The following is an 18,160-nucleotide window of genomic DNA, read 5'->3' as shown; positions in this document are numbered from 1 at the left end:
CAGTACTCATTTAAACAAGGTTGCTTCTCTATCAGCTGCTTTCCAAGTGTAAAGGATTCATTATGTTAATTACTACTGTGCATCAGCTGCAAATTCATGTAGGGAATCCAAAGACTGTAGCAGCACAATTCTGCTTTAACAACAATACTTCTCTAAGCTGCAGCTTGTATGCAGGCACAAGCATAAAGGCAAGAATCTATGATGCTGTCATATACTCAAAAAGTAGCTTTAATTTTGGAAAGCTTTAATTTTTAATTTTGGTTCAATTTAACATTGAACCTTTTACCAAACACTTGTTACTTTAAAGCATTCAGAAGTCCCTTCAGCAAGAAAACTAATAAGCTGCATTAAAGTTAATCTTTTAAGCATAATTCTTAAGTAAAATAAAAATGAGAAACATACTTTGCAGGGAGTCATTTCCAACTTGGAACCTCATACTTCTACCCAGCAGCTGAATATTGGTAGCTAGAAGCAGACATGGGAATCTAGGCACGTAGGAAGAAAACTGCAAGGCCCTCAGCTGGCCAGCTGAACAACCAGATGTTAAAAGCAAACACACAGATCTTTCAGTAGTAACTGCAGATTTTACAGCAGTTTTTCATTTTAAAAAAAAAACCTGCTTTTAAAAGGGTATCAGTGTAAGGCTGAAGATTGTTAAATATGTAACTAAATATGTAAAAATGCTACACAGAGTGCTGTAGCAAGGACTGCTTTATAAAAAAGCCCAAACTTAGAACATAACTGTCAATTTTCTTTATGTACCACCATTTTTTCTTAGCATAGGGTTCAAATGCACAGATAAAAAAAAAAAATGTTCCTTTCGTACCAACACTTTTTCCATTCTTGAAACACACCCTAAATTATGTTGCCTACTTCAGAAAAAAAGGCTTTTAGAACTCCTTTGTAGCAACTAGCAAAAGACAACTTAGTTGTTGGATGCAAGGAGAACCACCACCAAAGGAGTCCTTGGAGCCACTACAGGCTTTCAAGGTCTCACATTACTTAGTGGTAGAGCCTAATGCAAAAAAACAGCTCCCTTCTAAAAAACAAATAAGCAGGTAGGTTTGGGGAGACAAAGTAATGATGAATATAAACTGTAATGCTTTTATCACAAAATTAATTTACCAACATTAAGACCTTTAAATGCATTAGGTGATTTCTTTCAGATCCTAAGTAAGCCTGCCCTTCTGCCAGCTTTGTGTGACCTCGAGTAGTCAGTCCCCAAGTATATTTAACTAGTTTCCAGGTGCTGGTTTCTCCTCCCCCCTTTCTCCTATTGATAGGCAATAGCTAAGACACCACACTAGCATTTATCAAGTGTTATTTTGACACAGGAAAGCAACAGAGTGTTCAAAGTCAAAGCTTTTGATACACAAGTGTGTACCAAAATTTTAGAGGCAGTCACCGAAACTGATAGCAAGACCCTCTAGAAGCTACTTCTTAAACTGCCTATGGACTGAGTCAGGCCTTTGACAATTCCTCAAAGAGTTAAATATCCCAAGACTTATTAGGTGGGAAAATTAAGTACTTATACATTTAATGAATGCAATAATAACAATTTTTTAAAAAACTCATATACAATATACTTATATTGCTACTTCTTCACTGAGAGTTCAGAGGAAAAATAAGGAATTCTACCTTCTCTCCCTTAAAATAGTATGGTTTTAAAGTAGTATAAGAAGTCTGCTCTTAACTATTCCTTAATGTTATTGCCAAATACTTCAAATAACACAGAGACAATACTTGCCAAATAACCTATTTGAAAATACATTTCTTTTCAGTTAAAGCAGCAAGGTTCCTTGTATTATTAGCTACAAAGATAAGCTCCTGTTTGAAGTCCCTAGACAAAGCAAACTAGGAAAAGATACTGAAAGAGAACCAAAACCAATCAGTAATTATTTTATTAAGTGCTTGGAGACCCTGCCCAGACTGGCTGCTGCTCCCTTTGGGGGATCTCTGGACCCAATGCCCACTCTGAGCCACTGTGAAGATGTGCAGAGGCTGGGAGGCCACTGAAGATGCCCAACCATCCTGCAACACTGCTGCCACTCTCTCCTTCAGGGGACCACATTTATGGAATGAAGAGGGGGATGGACCCCAGACACAGTAGGGGAGGTGGAGGGCAGTCCCTGTGTCCAAGGGGCAGCAGAACAGCACAGCTGATCAATCACCAGGAAAGGTGTCTTCAGCCTCTTGACTCTCATCCTTCTCCCACATGAAGGGATTTTTCCAGTTACAGCCCCTCCAACTTCCAAAAGACAAATGTGACCACATGCATGGCCAGAGTCATGACACTGTGAGCCACTTCACTGACTTTTGTCCCAAGCCCTAGGAGTACAGGAACTCTGGCAACTGGCCTACAATTCCCTCAGCAACAAGGCTCTTCGATCCCAAGAATTCCAAGAACAGAGGTCCCACAGCACGGGGATACTGGTGGATGAGAAACTGGACATGAGCTGGCAATGTGTGCTTGATAACTAGAAAGCCAGCTGTATCCTGTGCTACCTCAAAGGCAGCATGGCCATCAGGTGGAGGGAGGTGAGTGTCCCCCTCTACTCTGCTCTCATGAGACCCAGCAGCAATACCACATACAGTTCTGAGGAGAGGGAGACATGGACCTGTTACAGCAGGCCCACAGAAAGGCCACGAAAACACAGCTGCCCCTGTACTCAGCCCTGGGGAGGCCACAGCTTGAGTCCTGTGTCCAGTTCTGGGCCCCTCAGCTCAGGAAGGAGATTGAGGTGCTGGAGCAGGTCCAGAGAAGAGCAAGGAGGCTGGGAAGGGATCCAGCACAAGTCCTGTGAGGAAGGGCTGAGGGAGCTGGGGGTGTTGAGGCTGGAGAAGAGGAGGCTCAGGGGAGACCTCATCACTCTCTCCAACTCCCTGAAAGGAGGTTGGAGCCAGGGGGGGGTTGGGCTCTGCTCCCAGGCAACTCTCAGCAAGACAAGAGGGCACAAGAGGTCTCAAGTTGTGCCAGGGGAGGTTTAGGTTGGACATTAGAAAGAATTTCTTTCTGGAGAGGGTGCTCAGCCATTGGAATGGGCTGCCCAGGGAAGGGGTGGATTCTCCATCCCTGGAGATATTTCCAAAGAGCCTGGATGTGGCACTCAGTGCCATGGGCTGGGAACCACGGGGGGAGTGGAGCAAGGGTTGGACTTGGTGATCTCTGAGGTCCCTTCCAACCCAGATGATTCTGTGATTCTATGAACACTCAGAGGGTTGAAGACATCTCCTGAGGGAGTTGGGGTTGTTCAGCCTGGAAGAGAAAGCCCTGGGGAGAACTTTTTGTGGCCTATCAATACATCAGTGGGACTTAAGACAAGCAGGGACAGACTTTTTAATAGGACAAGTGGTAATTGTTTTAAACAGAAAAAGATAAAGACTGGTGAAGGTGATGAAACACCAGCAGAGGTTGCTCAGAAGGCTCACAGATGCCCCACCCCTGGAAACACTCAGGATCAGACTGCATAGGGGTTGTAAGTAAACTGCTGACAGTTGAAGATGTTCCTGCTCACTGCAGGGGGGTGGACTAAATGATCTTTAAAGGTCCCTTCAAAACCAAACCGTTCTGATTCTATAAGAATCTTAGTCAGACCTTACCATCGTTAAGCTGTAAGATTCAGGAGCTGTGGAGGAATATTCCTTGTATAAGCTAGAAACATCTTAGTGTTTAACTACTTGCAGGTAAAGCTTCATTCACATACAAAAAAACCCCAAACAAACCCCACAAAGACTTCAACTTCTTCTAAAATACCATCAAGAATTACTGAGTCACCAAACAATGTTCTTGGAATACAAGAGAAACATTTCAGTATTTTTGTCTACTGTTGTGGTACTGAAGCTTGTATTACAGATCCAGTTCCTGCCAGCCATTATACTTATTTACAGCACGTATGTTCCTCAGGTAACACACACACTTTCAGAGAGTAACTACATATCCTGAATGAAAGGCAACAAAGAGACACTGTGTGGTGGTCTTCCCTTGACTCTGAGAGAAAAGCATCACAAAACTGTATGAAGACAGCAATTTTCATAACATCCTCTTCAACCACTGCTGCTGCCTCCTCCCCCTAACCAGGAGGCAAATTATCTCAAAGCAGGGACTTTCACACCCCTGTCAGACAAGGGAAGAGGGAATCTGCAGTGGTTGCAGAACAAGTGAAATCACTTTCATCCTTATTCTTCAGACTACACTTCCTTATTTATACAGACTTGTTGCACTTTTATCCAGATGAGACCTGTATTTTTTACATAATATAGATAATATATATCCATGACATACATATACACACACATCCCCCTATTATGATTGCATGTTCCAGCAATCCATTGCTTTGAGTACACAAAAAAGTCCAAACCAGCCCAAAGACCCGACTCAGAGGTCATAACCACCCAGCAAAAGTTCAAAAATCAATCAAAATTTCTAGTTCATAATTATGATACGAGAGGTTTTATACCAAGCAACAAGCGTATCCCTTGTCAATGCTTACATTTATCTCAAACCACAGGTTAGTAAGTATTAATAAATGTAGATCTTAATTACCTGCAATAACTACAGGCACTTATCTCCCCTGCCAAGCAGAAGAGGTGAATAATTTTCTAGAAACTCCACTTAAACAGCCAAACATTTACACATTTAAAATGTCACTGGTCACAGAATTCAATTAGATCCTTCATATTTTAAATTCTTTCAATTATCTTCAAAATGGAAATGAAGATATTTATGGACTGAAAAAAGCAGATGGCTTTGTATTATAAAAAGCAAGCTAAACAATGCACAGCTACCCAGAAGAATTTTACTCTAAAGCATTCAGTTTAGCACCCAAAATTAAATTGCAGAAGACTAACTCATAGTGGTTAACATCATTCATAGCTAATACATGTCAGTTCATCAACACATCAGCTTTAAAACTGTTCCAAAGAACTGGAGGTTGAGCAGATACACCTCCTGGCACAAAACTAAAACACTTTAAACATGTTCCCTGTCAAACAGACAGAATAACCCAAGCAGGGTGCTGAGATGGGTCTTGATTCTCACTCTAAGAGGAAAGACAGGAACAGAAAGAAGCCAGGGCGACAGCAGGGTGGGTTAAAAGACAGTTAGAAACAGCCAGCCAGAAATTAGTCAGAAAAAAGCCACAAGGAAAGGGAAAGAATGGTCATAAAGTCAAAAATGCATAAAAAAGAGCTGCTTAAATGGATAGTAAATTTGAACATACTGAAAGAAGGTAAACTACATCAGGGACACTAAAAATTTGAAGCATTCAGTAATCACTTTAAGCTTAATTTAAAACTCTAGATACAGAAAGCCAAATCTACTGCTGTAGGGGAAGTTTAATAGTTTTTTACCTGTTAAACACTATAGCTTAGAAATAGAATTATTTTTACTCTTGGGCTCCTTGCCCCATTACAAGGTATCCTGGCAACTGCAAAAAACTTTCCATTTACAGAATTAGCAGACTAGCAGGACTGAATTAGACAAAAAAGTTTCTTCCTACAATGACAGAAAATAAAATTTAATACTCTTAATAGGTTTTATTCAATAGGTAAACTGCACAACAGTTGCAGAAAAACAAACAACATGAACACGAAGAACAACATGAACTGAAGAAGGGAACAACTTGCTAGGAAGAAATGTGTCATTTCAGTGCAGCCTACTCCAAGAATAAATTCCAAAGCAGCTTGTCATCTGGAAGATTTACTTTTAAACCAGATTAATTTAAAATATTCCCCTTTGCTTTTAGGAGACAAAGGAGAAAAATTCTACTGCCTCATTGAAGTACAACTGCCTCTACAATCTGCACCTACTTGTGGAATCTGACATGAATCCCAACTTGTTTTTCTTATTTTTTAATTAAAAAACAACTATTAGCAATTTCATATGAAATAATGTCTTCAGATCTAGAAGATGTGAAATATCTATTACTACAGGTTTTTTGCAGCAGTCTTTTCTGTCTTCATAACTGCTCTTTTGTTACACTACAATCTGATTTGACTACCAACCTGCACAGAAATAAATGTACAAGCATTGAGAATGCCAGTTATTTTTACCAGAACTCTGTTTAAGCAGACACTTAATGTCTGCTTACTTGCTTGTGCTTTGGTAAATACCAACTAAATGAAAAAAAGCATCCTATCAATTGATGCTTCTTTCTTATGTAGCTGTTTCCAGAATTTGCAAGAGAGCTTTCCAATAGCAAAATTCACCTTCTCTTCCCACCAGTCAGATGGCTTTTTAATACAGGTTTCAAGCAAGGTAAGACATTTGGGTTTTTGGGGGGAACATGAGTAATATTTCTCATAGCAAAAAAAAAAAAAAAAAAAGTCCCAGTGAATGAGAAAGGTGCTGAATATCACAGAATGATAGAGGTTGGAAGGGACCTCTGGAGATCACCCCTGCTGGAGAAGGATCCTCTAGAGCAGACTGCACAGGAACACATCCAGGTGGGTTTTGAATCTCCCCAGAGATGGAGCCTGCACAACCTCTCTGGGCAATTTTTTCCAGTGCTCAGATTCCCTCAGAGTAAAGTAGTATTTTCTCATGTACAGGTTAAATCTTCTGTGTGCCAGTTTGTGACCATTACCCCTTGTTCTGTCACTGGACACCACAGAGAAGAGTCTGACCCCATCCTCCTGACACCTGCCCTTTAGGTATTTATAAACACTGATGAGATCCCCCTCCAGCCCCCTCTCCTCCAAGCTGAACAGCTCAGGCTCTCTCAGCTTTTCCTCACAGGGCAGATGCTCCAGTCCAACATGCTCCAGCATGCTCAGTAATTCATGGCAGTAACTAACATTTGGCTGGAAAGCTCTATCAGAATTTATCATGAAACTATCTTAAGCTAAAAAAAAAAAAAAAAAAAAAAAAAAAAAAAAAAAAAAAAAAAAAAAGTATTCTGCCAAATAATTAAATTCCATACCTTTCATGTCCAAGAAGCTGCAGATTATGATTTACTAGATGGCCTCTGTTAATCTAAAGATACGTACTACAAATAAATTGCTCTGAAACTAAAACTTTTGCACACTATTTTTAAAAAATAATTTTTCAAATATTTTAAATTCTAATATTTTTAAATATTTAAAAATTACTTAAAATATAATTTAAGAAAATAATTTTAAAATTATTTACAAATCACCCAATAAAAGTACTTTTTCTTAGCTTTGTCAGGGCCACTAAGTTTTGTGGCATAGCATACCATGTTATTTTTGCATCATTCTGTTATCCAACAGCTCCAGAATGAAAACCCACGTTTGCATTTTATTCACAAGACCACAGGCTCCAAGCTTTAATGTACACAAAAACTAAATACAACTTCCTCCAAGGCTATTTTAGTAATCAACAAACACATGAACTGAAGGTCAATGTAATACAATAACCATAATACTTTCACAGGTCATGTGTTCATCCTTATATCTTCAGATCTACATGTCAAGCAGATCCCTTGTGAATCAAGTCTCTAATTAGAACAGAAACAGTAAATTTACTGGACTTAAGTTTGATTTACTACAGGTTTCCTTGGTTATCTTTTCTGCATTTCAAATGCACAACCTTTATTCAGAATTAGACCTCCAAGAAGGGAAAAAAATGTCACTTCCTCAGTTGGGAGCAAGCCTGCTTAGCTTCCAGAAGACTTTACAAACTCTTGATATACTGTTCAGAGTTTTAAACTGCCAGCAAAACTATGCAAATCAATATTATTACTCCTCTTAATAGGATGTCTGACACTTTATTCCTCTGTTAAAAAACTTAAGTGTCTCAATACCACTGTTTAACACCTGAACAGAGAGCTTCTGAATTCAGTACACTAGGATTATATAGGAAAATAAAAACATGGTATAATCAAAATTAACATAATGCTAGAGGTGCAAGTATTATAGCATACCCTGCTAAGGTCTGCTCTGATCAGTCAGGACTGTTTCAGCTCACCAGGGAATCTACAAAGAGAGAGTTTGATTCAAGGAATGATTTCCACTCAGTCATACAGATGGTTTATTGGCTCAGAGTGTTTCCCACCACAGCACAGTTTATATGTTAAAAGAGACTACACTATGGATAAAGGAAAAAGAAAACACACAGGACTTCTTTCCTTAAAAGAGTATTAAATCTGGCTTTCTAACATCCAAAGATGGTTCACATTCAGCAACAACAGTTCAGCCACATTAAAATAATACTTCTGACAAGGGGCCACGATGAAGTTATCAAAAGTTTAAACCTGAAGATAACAAGTAAAGGCAGAAGCATTGTCATGTGGATATTTATAACATTCCAACATAAAACTACAGAAACTCAACACCACTAGAACATATCCATGCTCACAAGTTTATCTGATAGACCTGAAAAATAAAGCAAAGCACAACTCTCAAGGCCAGCATCCACCTTCACAACAAGTGCAAAAGCATGGTAGTGCTGAAGTATAACTTGATGAACTTTATTTACACTTTTTTGGATACAGAAGTCAACCACTAGGGGAACAGTTGTCATTACCAGGACTAAAAAAATTTCATTAATGCTGCATTGACTGGGACCTGCCTACTTCTAAAACAGTTCTCATGTATCTCCAAACTAAATAGGACTCTTCACTTACAGAACCCAATCCTGGTGAAGAACTGCAAGTACAGCACACACTCCATGCACTCAAACCAGTAACTTATATAACCTACCTTATGTAAAACAGGTTCTACCTAAGATTATGGTTTTGCAATGTATAAAACATCAGTGAAAAAAATTCAGTTTACTTTTGCACTGCATTCCCATCATGGGGGCAATCAGTTTATCAAAACCATTATCAGAACACCAGCTTCTCTTCAGGAAAAATAAAGGTGTCTGAATCACAATTAGTAACAGGAAGCAAAGGTCACTGCATAGTTAATTCTATTCCCTTTCTGGGTCATACTGTACTCAAAACAAATGCGAGCAACTTTATACAACACTGTGCTTAAGCAAGAAAAAAGTACATTTTTTCCTTTTTTCCACTGTGTTATAGGACCAGAAAGATTCCTCAGTGAAGTCACAGTCTAGCAATACAAGACTATTTGATGCTAATGCTCAACAAGGGAGAGCACTGTGAAAAAGGATTTAAGACTCATCATTGATTTTTACCACACCTCTCCCAATGTCTGGTGGAGAAAAAAAAAATGTCCTCCTTAGAACACTCCCCTCTTGGGGCTTACTACAGAAGTTAATCAGGAACATCTCTTTCCAAAAACCTTTAAACAAGTGCTTGAACAAATGGGTTTTAAAAAAAAAAACCAAAAAACTTGACCCTTGACCTTAAAATGTTGTCTACCACAGAATTCAGTAGGGATGAGACAGTTTGAGGACAGAGACATCAGTGCATCTGATATAGTCCAGAGTTCTAATTCACCAACTAAAAAACGTTTTTTAATAAACTGTGATCACCAAGGCAACTTTTAGCCAGTTCTTTTAGAACACTTTAAGAACTGGCTCATTTATGCTAGGACTTTATCTTTGAATGCTGTGGCTATCAGTTCCAAACACCTTGCTTCAAGGGCACATTTTTATGCTGAAATGTAGCCATCCACCCTCAGAGTAAGGACCAGAACTGAGACTCCATCCAGTCTGACAGGGGTGCTACAGGAGGCTAAGAAGCTCTGCACAACCCCTTGCTGTGCAGTGTCCCTCTCTTGGCTCCCAGACACTGATAAAATTTCTGCCAAGTAATTTGCATGAAAAATGTACTTTAAGAGGTGATAAATGCAGTTGGTAGAAGGGAAGAAGTTCTTCTGTCAAGTCCACATACTGAAACAGTCTGTCAATCACTAGGGCAAGCAAAGCCAGGGAAAAGGGAACACACCATTAGGGTCAGGGCAACCAAGATTTTTCTCTTCCATCTTTGCCCCAAATTACATCACATGAGGTCTGCTGCAGGACTGCAGAGTAAAAGTTCTTCTGAATCTGATGATAAATAGGAATGAGACCTGCAAGGCTGATTCTGGACAATTCAACATCTATTATTATCTCAATCACCTGATAATCTTGAAGTGTAAATGAGTCCCAAATTCCTGTATTACTACTCTGGAAATGTAAGAATGCTGCCTATTTCAGCAGCAAACTTTTCCTTTTTTGATTGCACATTTAAAGACAAACTACTGTAAGTTCAGGAGACAGTCTTAAGGCCAGACGTATGAATTTTAGCAGGTTACTTTTTCTTAAGCATTTAATCTATTCTGTTCCAGTTAGTACTCTGAAAATGTGGGTGGATCTAGACGTTTTTTTTTTTCCCCAAGTCAAAAACACTACCATCAGATCACAGGGATACAGTTACCATGGCTGCACTGGTGCTATGGATGATCTGAGCCACTGCTTTGGAATTCAGCACTTCATGAAATCTGCCCCACTCCATCCAAGCCAGATGGAATTCTGCTGAAAAAGAGCAGAGAAGAGATGAGAAGAGTCTGAAGGTGCTGACTAGTATCTGGCATCAGGATGATGAAGAGCTCCCTCACCTAAAACCAGCATCAGAGCTACTGTAAGGCAACACAGATGTGTAAGACAATCTTACCAAAATGCAACCAAAAGCTACTCAGCCCTGTCTCTCATTTCTCTTAACTAACCTGAGTTCAAGAGCACAGAATGACTGAATTATTTGGGCTGGAAGGGACCTTAAAGATCATCTGGTTCCAATGCCATGGGGAAGCACACCTCCCCCAGACCAGGCTGCTCACAGCACCATCCAGCCTGGCCTTGGACACTTCCAGAGAGAGTACATCCACTGCCAGTGTCTCACCACCCTCACAGGAAAGAATTTCTTCCTAATAGCTAGACTAAATCTACCCTCTTTCTGCTTAAAACTGTTTCCACTCATCACTACAAGCCCTTGCAAAAAGGCCCTGCCTGCCTTTCCTGTAGGCACCACCCTAAAAAGTCAACATCTCTTTTCCACTCCAACTTTCCTTTTTTATTTTCAGCTGCTAGTCTGCTTTTTGTTTTGAGGAGCAGCACTGCTGTTGCTTGCAGTTTTCTGTAATTCAGAAATCAATTACTTTTCTCTTTATAAAAACAAAACTAAAAAAAACCCAGCAAAAATACAAAACACACACATCAAAACACAACCAAAACCAGAAAACCAACCAAAGCCAGAAAACCAACCAAAAACCTAACAGTAACCACATTTTCCTTTTTGCTTGCACTCCACTACTTAGTAGTTGCACCATAACATTATAGTTACCAATAAACATTTCAACAGATGACCTTAATCTTTACACACAATCTTCAAACCTCCAGTAAATTTAAAAATTAAGTATATTAGCATAATTTAAAATTCCTCCCTCTCACTAAAATGAGATATTACCATGGTTACAATTTTTCTGTTTTGTCTAGTAATTTCATTCTTTACTGCATGGGGCTACCACTTCATAATGGGAAAAAAAAAGCTACCCCACTGTATTCTAGTTCCAGCCAAAAGCTAGCATATTTTGAGGAGTGCTACTTAAACTTCAGAATTACCTAGTCCAGAGCAGGGGAGGATTAGATGAGTGTAGTTCAAATAAAAACTTAGTGTAAAAGCATTAACATCATTGCTTTGTTATGCTCTAAAAGGAAGCCAGTTTCCTGTAACAAAAAAGGTCTCAGACAACCACAGGTGTTTTTTATTAAAAAATTATATTAAGCAATCTATGGATTTTTCAGATTTTTACTATCTTTTTACAGGCACAATGGTAGAGATTTTTATGCAAGATATTTTTTTTTTTTTTTTTTGGTCTGCCTTTGATATCCCATCTTGACAATGCAAATCTGGGCAACTAAATTCCCCATTCAGTAACTGAAGAGTTAAGAGATTAATTTGTATTTATAAATTGCATTGTTATACCATTTGCATCCAAGCCAGGTAAGGCTTTTATTATTATTATTCTCTCAAAATAAATACTATTTAACAACAACAGCTGGAACAAACAGCTACAGAAAAGATAGTATGTGCCCATCTATGACTATCATATTAATAAGATGACCCTGTTCACCTGGCCCAACTACTGAAAAAAAGAAGTAATCATTTTTAAGTGGTTGAGAGAGAGTGAAGTTGCACGTTCAGTCCACAATCACCCATTACTGGTCCCACAGCAAAATGCATAAGCTTTTAGATTTTAAGTGACTCTGGAACACAGCTTTAGCCCCAAACCCAGTAATGTTGCAAAATTACAGACACAGCTCTCACAGTCTGTGAAATACACTTTCACAGATACACATTTTCACAAAGTATATCCCTTTGAAATGACAAAAGACATCCCATAACTCTACTGGTAAAGCAACAGGAAAGACTCAGTAATGTCAAAAAAACCCATAAAGCTCTACAAGTCTCTAACAGTGAGTTAAAATTAATCAACCCTTCGTTGAAACACCACTTTTGAAAACAACCCCAGCACATTAATCACCACAGTAAAAGCAAGCAGCAGGAGAAGCTGCATTTAGGTTTTATGTTTACCATTAAGAAATGCAGACCTCTTTACCAGTGTTATCTTTACTACCTCCCTAATCAGACAAATTTCATCTCAATACAACGTCCAGCATGCAACAGCTTTTTGCCATAAAATGCAGCTAACATGTAGCTTGAAGCTATAACAAAGAGCCCATCATCGGCATCGAGTACACAGATAGAAGGATCTTTTGATGACTGCTTGCTTGACAAAGCCAAAAGGCAGAACTGACTACTTCCCAGGCAGTTCAGTTTAACTAATTCTACAGCTGTCACAGGCAGGAAATAACACTTCCCAAAATGCTATTAGCCCTCAGAATTGCCACGAGCAGTGACAAACTCCTCCTTTGTAACAGCCAGAAAGAACACAAAGGCAAGCATGGAAGATGGGAGTACAACCCCTATGCTGATGTCATTTTCAAAAGGATTTCCATCTGGAATGCATGTTGAGCACCACCAACATGAAATGGAAGATGGTTGTAGATGCAAGACACAGAACCAGCAGGAAACCCACCTCCACAGAAGTGGGTCTGTTCCTGCCACCACTAGAGCTTTGCTTCATCTGTCTCTAGACCTTCCATCCTTTTTTCAAGATGTTTGGGGACAGTAGGTAAACTTCTCCAACAAATGTCTCTACTACTCACTGTTTTCTAGAAGAGTTAGCCTCCAAAGATACTTGGGCATCTGGCATGTCTGTCAAGGCAGTAATACAAGAAATAATGTGAATTACTGTAATTCAAGCTAAAGCTTCTAGCTGAGATTTTTAGATTAGAGACTGGTCAAAGAAGAACAGAATATGAAGAGTCCTACGCATGTTTTAAAAGTTAGGTTACAATGCATTTCACAGAAACATTTTTTTCACCAAGACCTTACCTATGATTTTTTCCTGACTGTAATTCTTAAGAAAAAAAAACAAACCACAAGACTTGGATTTCATTATACTAGAAGAAAAGCAAATAGCATTGATTTTTTATGGTGAACTGTATAACCACAGTACAAAGATGAAAAACCCACCCTGGGGAAGCAGTGGCTGATACCCTTTCACAGTGCAAGCAGCATTTAAGTAACATCAATTTGGAACACACCATGCCTTTAAAAATGTCTATTACTTCCTTCTTTTCTGCTACAGCACAACTGCTCAAACCAGTTACAGAACAATGAAAAAAAAATGTAATAGCATTGCCTACAGCCACTGCCTAAAGCCCAACTCAAATCTTACTGATTTGATTAACTTTTCTATTAGGGCACTACTCTAAGTGAGGAATGTGCATCACCCAACTAAGGACTAGGGTCTCAAGCCCTGCTCTTCTAGAGAAGCAAAATACACATTTACAGAAAGCATTTTTCTCTTAATTACTAGTTTTGGAAATACTAAGATGTACTCCAAAAACCTCTAGTAGAAGCTAAAGTTGCAAAACAGATTCTTGTTTCTTCATGTTTAAGTATCTTTTGGCAAAACTGACAAGAGCTTGTGTATGGCCTTTTGATGCTCATATTCTAGAAGACCCAGTGGATTCTTATTTCCTTGCAGATGCACAACTTGGACCGCTTGGAATCATCCCACCCAAAATGAAATAAAAGTGTTCTCAAAACTTCCTCACGGGAAACTAAATAACCCTCAAACCTCACTATGAGGCAGTTTCTGCTTGTGCTTACACACTTTTTCTGTCAATTTTGCCTTCCCTTCATGCCTTTAACCAAATCCTCACTACGAGTTTCATTGGTGCTCTTCTTAGCCCTTTTGCCAACATCCCTAACATACACCACTACTTCAGCAGAGTGTATTATGTGGTGGTGGATTACAGCTTCCCAGTTCTGTACAGCTGTACACTGACATCCTTTTGGTATTCTCTTCCACTGCTGGCATGTGACACACAGCACAGATTGTCACCCAGCATTCCCAATTTGATATGTCTTTAACAGGATTAAAGGATGATTACAGAGAAACAGCTAAAAGAAAGAACAAAGTGTTGTTAGTCAGGAACTTCTGCTACATTTCAAACCACATACACTGCTTCAAACATGCTTCTTGGTAGTTTTTCAAAGTTATGCAAACAAAGGTCTTGAAGATTCTTATATTTTATATTAACAGGTGTTTTTCCCCAATGTTGTGTGAAGAAATATTCCATAAATACACAAGCTGTTAACAGCTTATACCAAATGTCTTCCCAATCTTATCCCACTTCCTGGGAAGAAGTGTCCCTGTCCCATTTCCTGACATCAAGTACCCAAAGCTACAGAGCTGCATACAATATCCAAGACTAGAAAAACACTTTCCTTTAGTTGCTTGGCAGCATATCATTTCTAAAGCAGATGCTGACACCCTGACACACCACAAAAACAACTACTGTATTCAATTAAACATGCCATGAAAAGCTTTTGACATCATGCTCACATTCTCTACGTATTTTTGATTGATCTTTCAGACATGACTCTTCCCCTGAAAGTACCAGAATCAAATGTCATTACTAAATATTTTCCTCAAGTTATTTGTTCTCTTACTCCAACTGCACAAAACAAAATGAGACAAGCAAGATATTACTTCTCACTTAACCCTACTTGTTTTATTTTTATGGAAAGCTTTGCTAAAAACACTGGCTCCATACCTTGCTCTTAGGATAACAACCTAGAATTTTGAATGTAGAGTTTACTTTGAGATAACACACTATTCCTAAACCTGGCATATGAATTAACAGAGTACACAGACATGTTAAAGGTCAGAGAAGAAAGAGTTACTACAAGAGACAAATCTAGATGGTAGACAATATGGTTGAGACATCCTACCTTACTACAGAAACTACTATGCTCATACCAGTGCCTCCTCTGCCCAAGCTGAAAAGCCATGGTTTCCATTTTAAGTTCCACAGACCACAAATAACAAATTATATGTGAGAAGAAAGCATGCAAAGCTCCTGTCTACAAGAGTTGTGTACAACACTGGAACACTGAAGCCAGAAAATATATTATTTCGATAGAGCAATACAAAGTGATCTTAACTACCTGCAGAATTATTTTCTTGTTTAATACTGATAAATTCAGCTGCCTTTCTATTAATTCACTTGAATTTCATTCTTAGAACATCACCTGATTCACTGCTACGTGGGCTGTAGCATCACCTCAGCTAAGTACAAGAACAAAGGCTTCAGAGGGAAACAGTTTTGTTCTATCAGTTTAGCAAGTCAACAGAAGCAGAATGAGCAGTTTGAGGCAGTATTGTAAAGAAACATACAAACTACTCGGGATCTTTAATTCCATGAGGAAATAACAACAGCTAGTTGTTTTATATTTGAAAGAACTCAAAGGTATTAAAATCATGGCAGCTAACATCCAAACCTAACATCTACACTTGCTAGAAAGAAACTTGCACTACTTCAGAAATTCCTGTTAAAACAGGACACTTATTCTGAATTTCTAAACTACAACTTTCACTATAACTCAGTGTTTTCCTTAAATTCACTGTTAACAGACTCCTTCAGCAGTTCTGGCTAATATAAAATCTTCTAGTAGTATCAGAAGAAAACTTCTCTTATTAACTCACAAAGTGCAGGACTCAGTTCTTCTTTGCTTTCACTGTGAAAAGCAAAATGCACATGAAATACTATTACCTGTGTTCAAGCAGTATCATAACTGGAGGGAACAGATCACTCAGAGGAACTGAAATTGTCAAGAAAGAAACATGCAGACCAGAAACACATTTGCATGAACTCTCCTTATCAAGTTATATATTGAAAGATAATTCTGGAGTCTTCTGTTTGTATAATAAAGCCTCTTGCAAGCTGCAGTTAGTCTGTGCCTGGCTACTGAAACAAATAAAAATCAGAGATTTAAGTAATCACAGACTCTTACTAAAATGTATATTGTACCCTGCAGTTCAAAGAGCTGCAGTAATCTTTTTGGAAACTGAAACAGGGAGATTTTCTATTTTTCAGCATTCCAAGAGGGATGAAAAAAAAAAGAACAAAACCCACACATTTGTTTGTGGAATTCACAAGCTCACTTTATACACTACATGGAAGTTTTAGAACACTTTAATATTCAATTAAAAAACAAAGAAAAAAACAACAAAACCCTAAAAAACACCAAAACAAAAACTTAAGCAACATCACTGCCTTTCATTTTTAAGTTGACACCTCACAAGGAACACTTCCTAAGGCTTTCCATCTACCGACAAGTTTTTTTGTACTCACCCACTCATAAGACTTTTTTTAAAATAGCAATGCACCTATTCAAATTACCCAATCGTATTTATGTCATGTAAGACTCAAGTTCTTATCGACTAAAGTAAAAAAAGACCACAACAACCGGCGGGTTCAAAGCGAGATTTTGCCAAATGTGTTTAACAGTAGCTTACCCAAACACCACCATGCTCTTAAAAATTTTTATTTGAAAGCGGCCCTACTAGAGATAAAAAAGGCAGTTTCCTCACAGGAATACTGACTTTACAGAAGATAAGTGAGTTCAGACTCAGCTATTGGCAAAGCTTCTGTTTTATTATCCTAGAGATAAAAGTAAAGCCAGACGAAAGTTCCGCAAGTGCTGTAGCAACAGCTCCAGTGCTCGCAGAAGAAGGGAGCAGCGCAGTTTCCATCATTTCAACAAAACACTACAGCCCCCCCACAGTTCCTCCGATCCACCGGGAACAATGCGCCAAGCACCGTACCCAACCGCGCCGCGCAGGCCCCCGCGCTCCCCACGGAGCTTCCGTGGAACCGCTGCAGCGTCCCCGCCTCTCCACGGCTGCCGGCCGACTTCCCCACCCGGGACGAAGCCCCACGGACGCCAGAAAGAAACTTCGGGGCTGCCGCCGAAGGCCGCAACGTCACAGCTACAGCAAGAAAAAGGCAGCGGACGGGCACAGCTCCCTTCAGCGCTGTCCGGCCTCTTCCCGCGCCGGTAGGCCCACGGCATTCCGCAGCCGCGCCTGGCCCTGCTGCTCCGGACCCGGCAGTGCGTGTGCGAGGGGGCGCCGCACCACACAGGCCCCGCGGTCTCGCCAGGCCCCGGCAGCCTCGCCAGGCCCCGGCCCAGCGGCGCCTGAAGAGCGCTCGGAGCACCCTCGTCACCAGGCCCGCGCCGCCACCGCACCCGCCGGTCCGCTGGAAGGGGAGGCGGGGAGAGCGCACAGCTACCTCACCTGTACCTCGGCGAGCGCGTCCCCCCCCCACAGGCACCGGGCTGCCTCCGCTCAGGTGGGACAGGCACCGCTTGCCACCATCACCGCCGCTCCAAGATGGCGGACATATCAGCTCCTGCGAACCCTCCTCTGCCCCGCCTGCCAATCACACCAGCCCGGCACCGCCCTCCCTCGCCGCTCGCTCGCTGCCGTTGGGCGGTGTGCGGGGCGCGGCCCCTCCCTGGCGCTCCGGCCGCCTGAGTCACGCAGCTACGTGATTGCCCGCGGCTGAAGGGGGCTGGGGCGGGCTCCGGGCTGCCTGCTCGCCAGTCAGCGCACGGGGCAGGTGCACCTCGCTTCCCACCTTCCCGGCTTAGCAACAAGGGAGCGTCACCCTGAGAGGCGTCGCGCTTGCCCAATCGCACGAGGAGATTCCTTTTAAAAATGAAACCTTTCCGCCCAATCCGCACCCAGGGCTCTCGGGCCCCAGCGGGAGGTGCGGCCGCCTGTGGCGGAGGCCTCCTCGCAGCCTTGCCCCGGCGCCATTGGCCGCGGTGCGCACCCCGCCCCTCAGGGCGCGGCGCGGGCGCCAAACAGCCCGAAAACGCCTGAGGTG

The 18,160-nt window shown here is 40.7% G+C and overlaps 1 protein-coding gene across 8 annotated transcripts in view; it reads right to left on the bottom strand.

Moving 5' to 3' along the window:
- Positions 1–17,914, bottom strand: part of PPP6R3 (protein phosphatase 6 regulatory subunit 3) — a 54,540-nt gene extending 36,626 nt beyond the window's left edge. For 2 of the 8 annotated variants that reach the window (XM_071761572.1, XM_071761576.1), the window contains exons 1-2: positions 17,566–17,728; positions 10,287–10,381 (exon numbers count right to left, since the gene is read on the bottom strand). In XM_071761572.1, the coding sequence (XP_071617673.1) occupies positions 10,287–10,364 (78 nt within the window). In that variant the 5' untranslated portion in view covers positions 10,365–10,381; positions 17,566–17,728. Of the gene's footprint in view, positions 1–7,883; positions 7,936–10,286; positions 10,385–17,565 lie in introns of all 8 variants that reach the window. The other 6 variants (XM_071761574.1, XR_011729355.1, XM_071761571.1 and 3 more) reach the window with 6 other exon arrangements.
- Positions 17,915–18,160: the final 246 nt, after the last annotated feature.

This window comes from Heliangelus exortis, chromosome 18, assembly GCF_036169615.1.
Source record: "Heliangelus exortis chromosome 18, bHelExo1.hap1, whole genome shotgun sequence".
Taxonomy (NCBI): domain Eukaryota; kingdom Metazoa; phylum Chordata; class Aves; order Apodiformes; family Trochilidae; genus Heliangelus; species Heliangelus exortis.
Note: the sequence above shows the minus strand (reverse complement) of the source record. Positions and strands in the feature narration are given on the sequence as shown.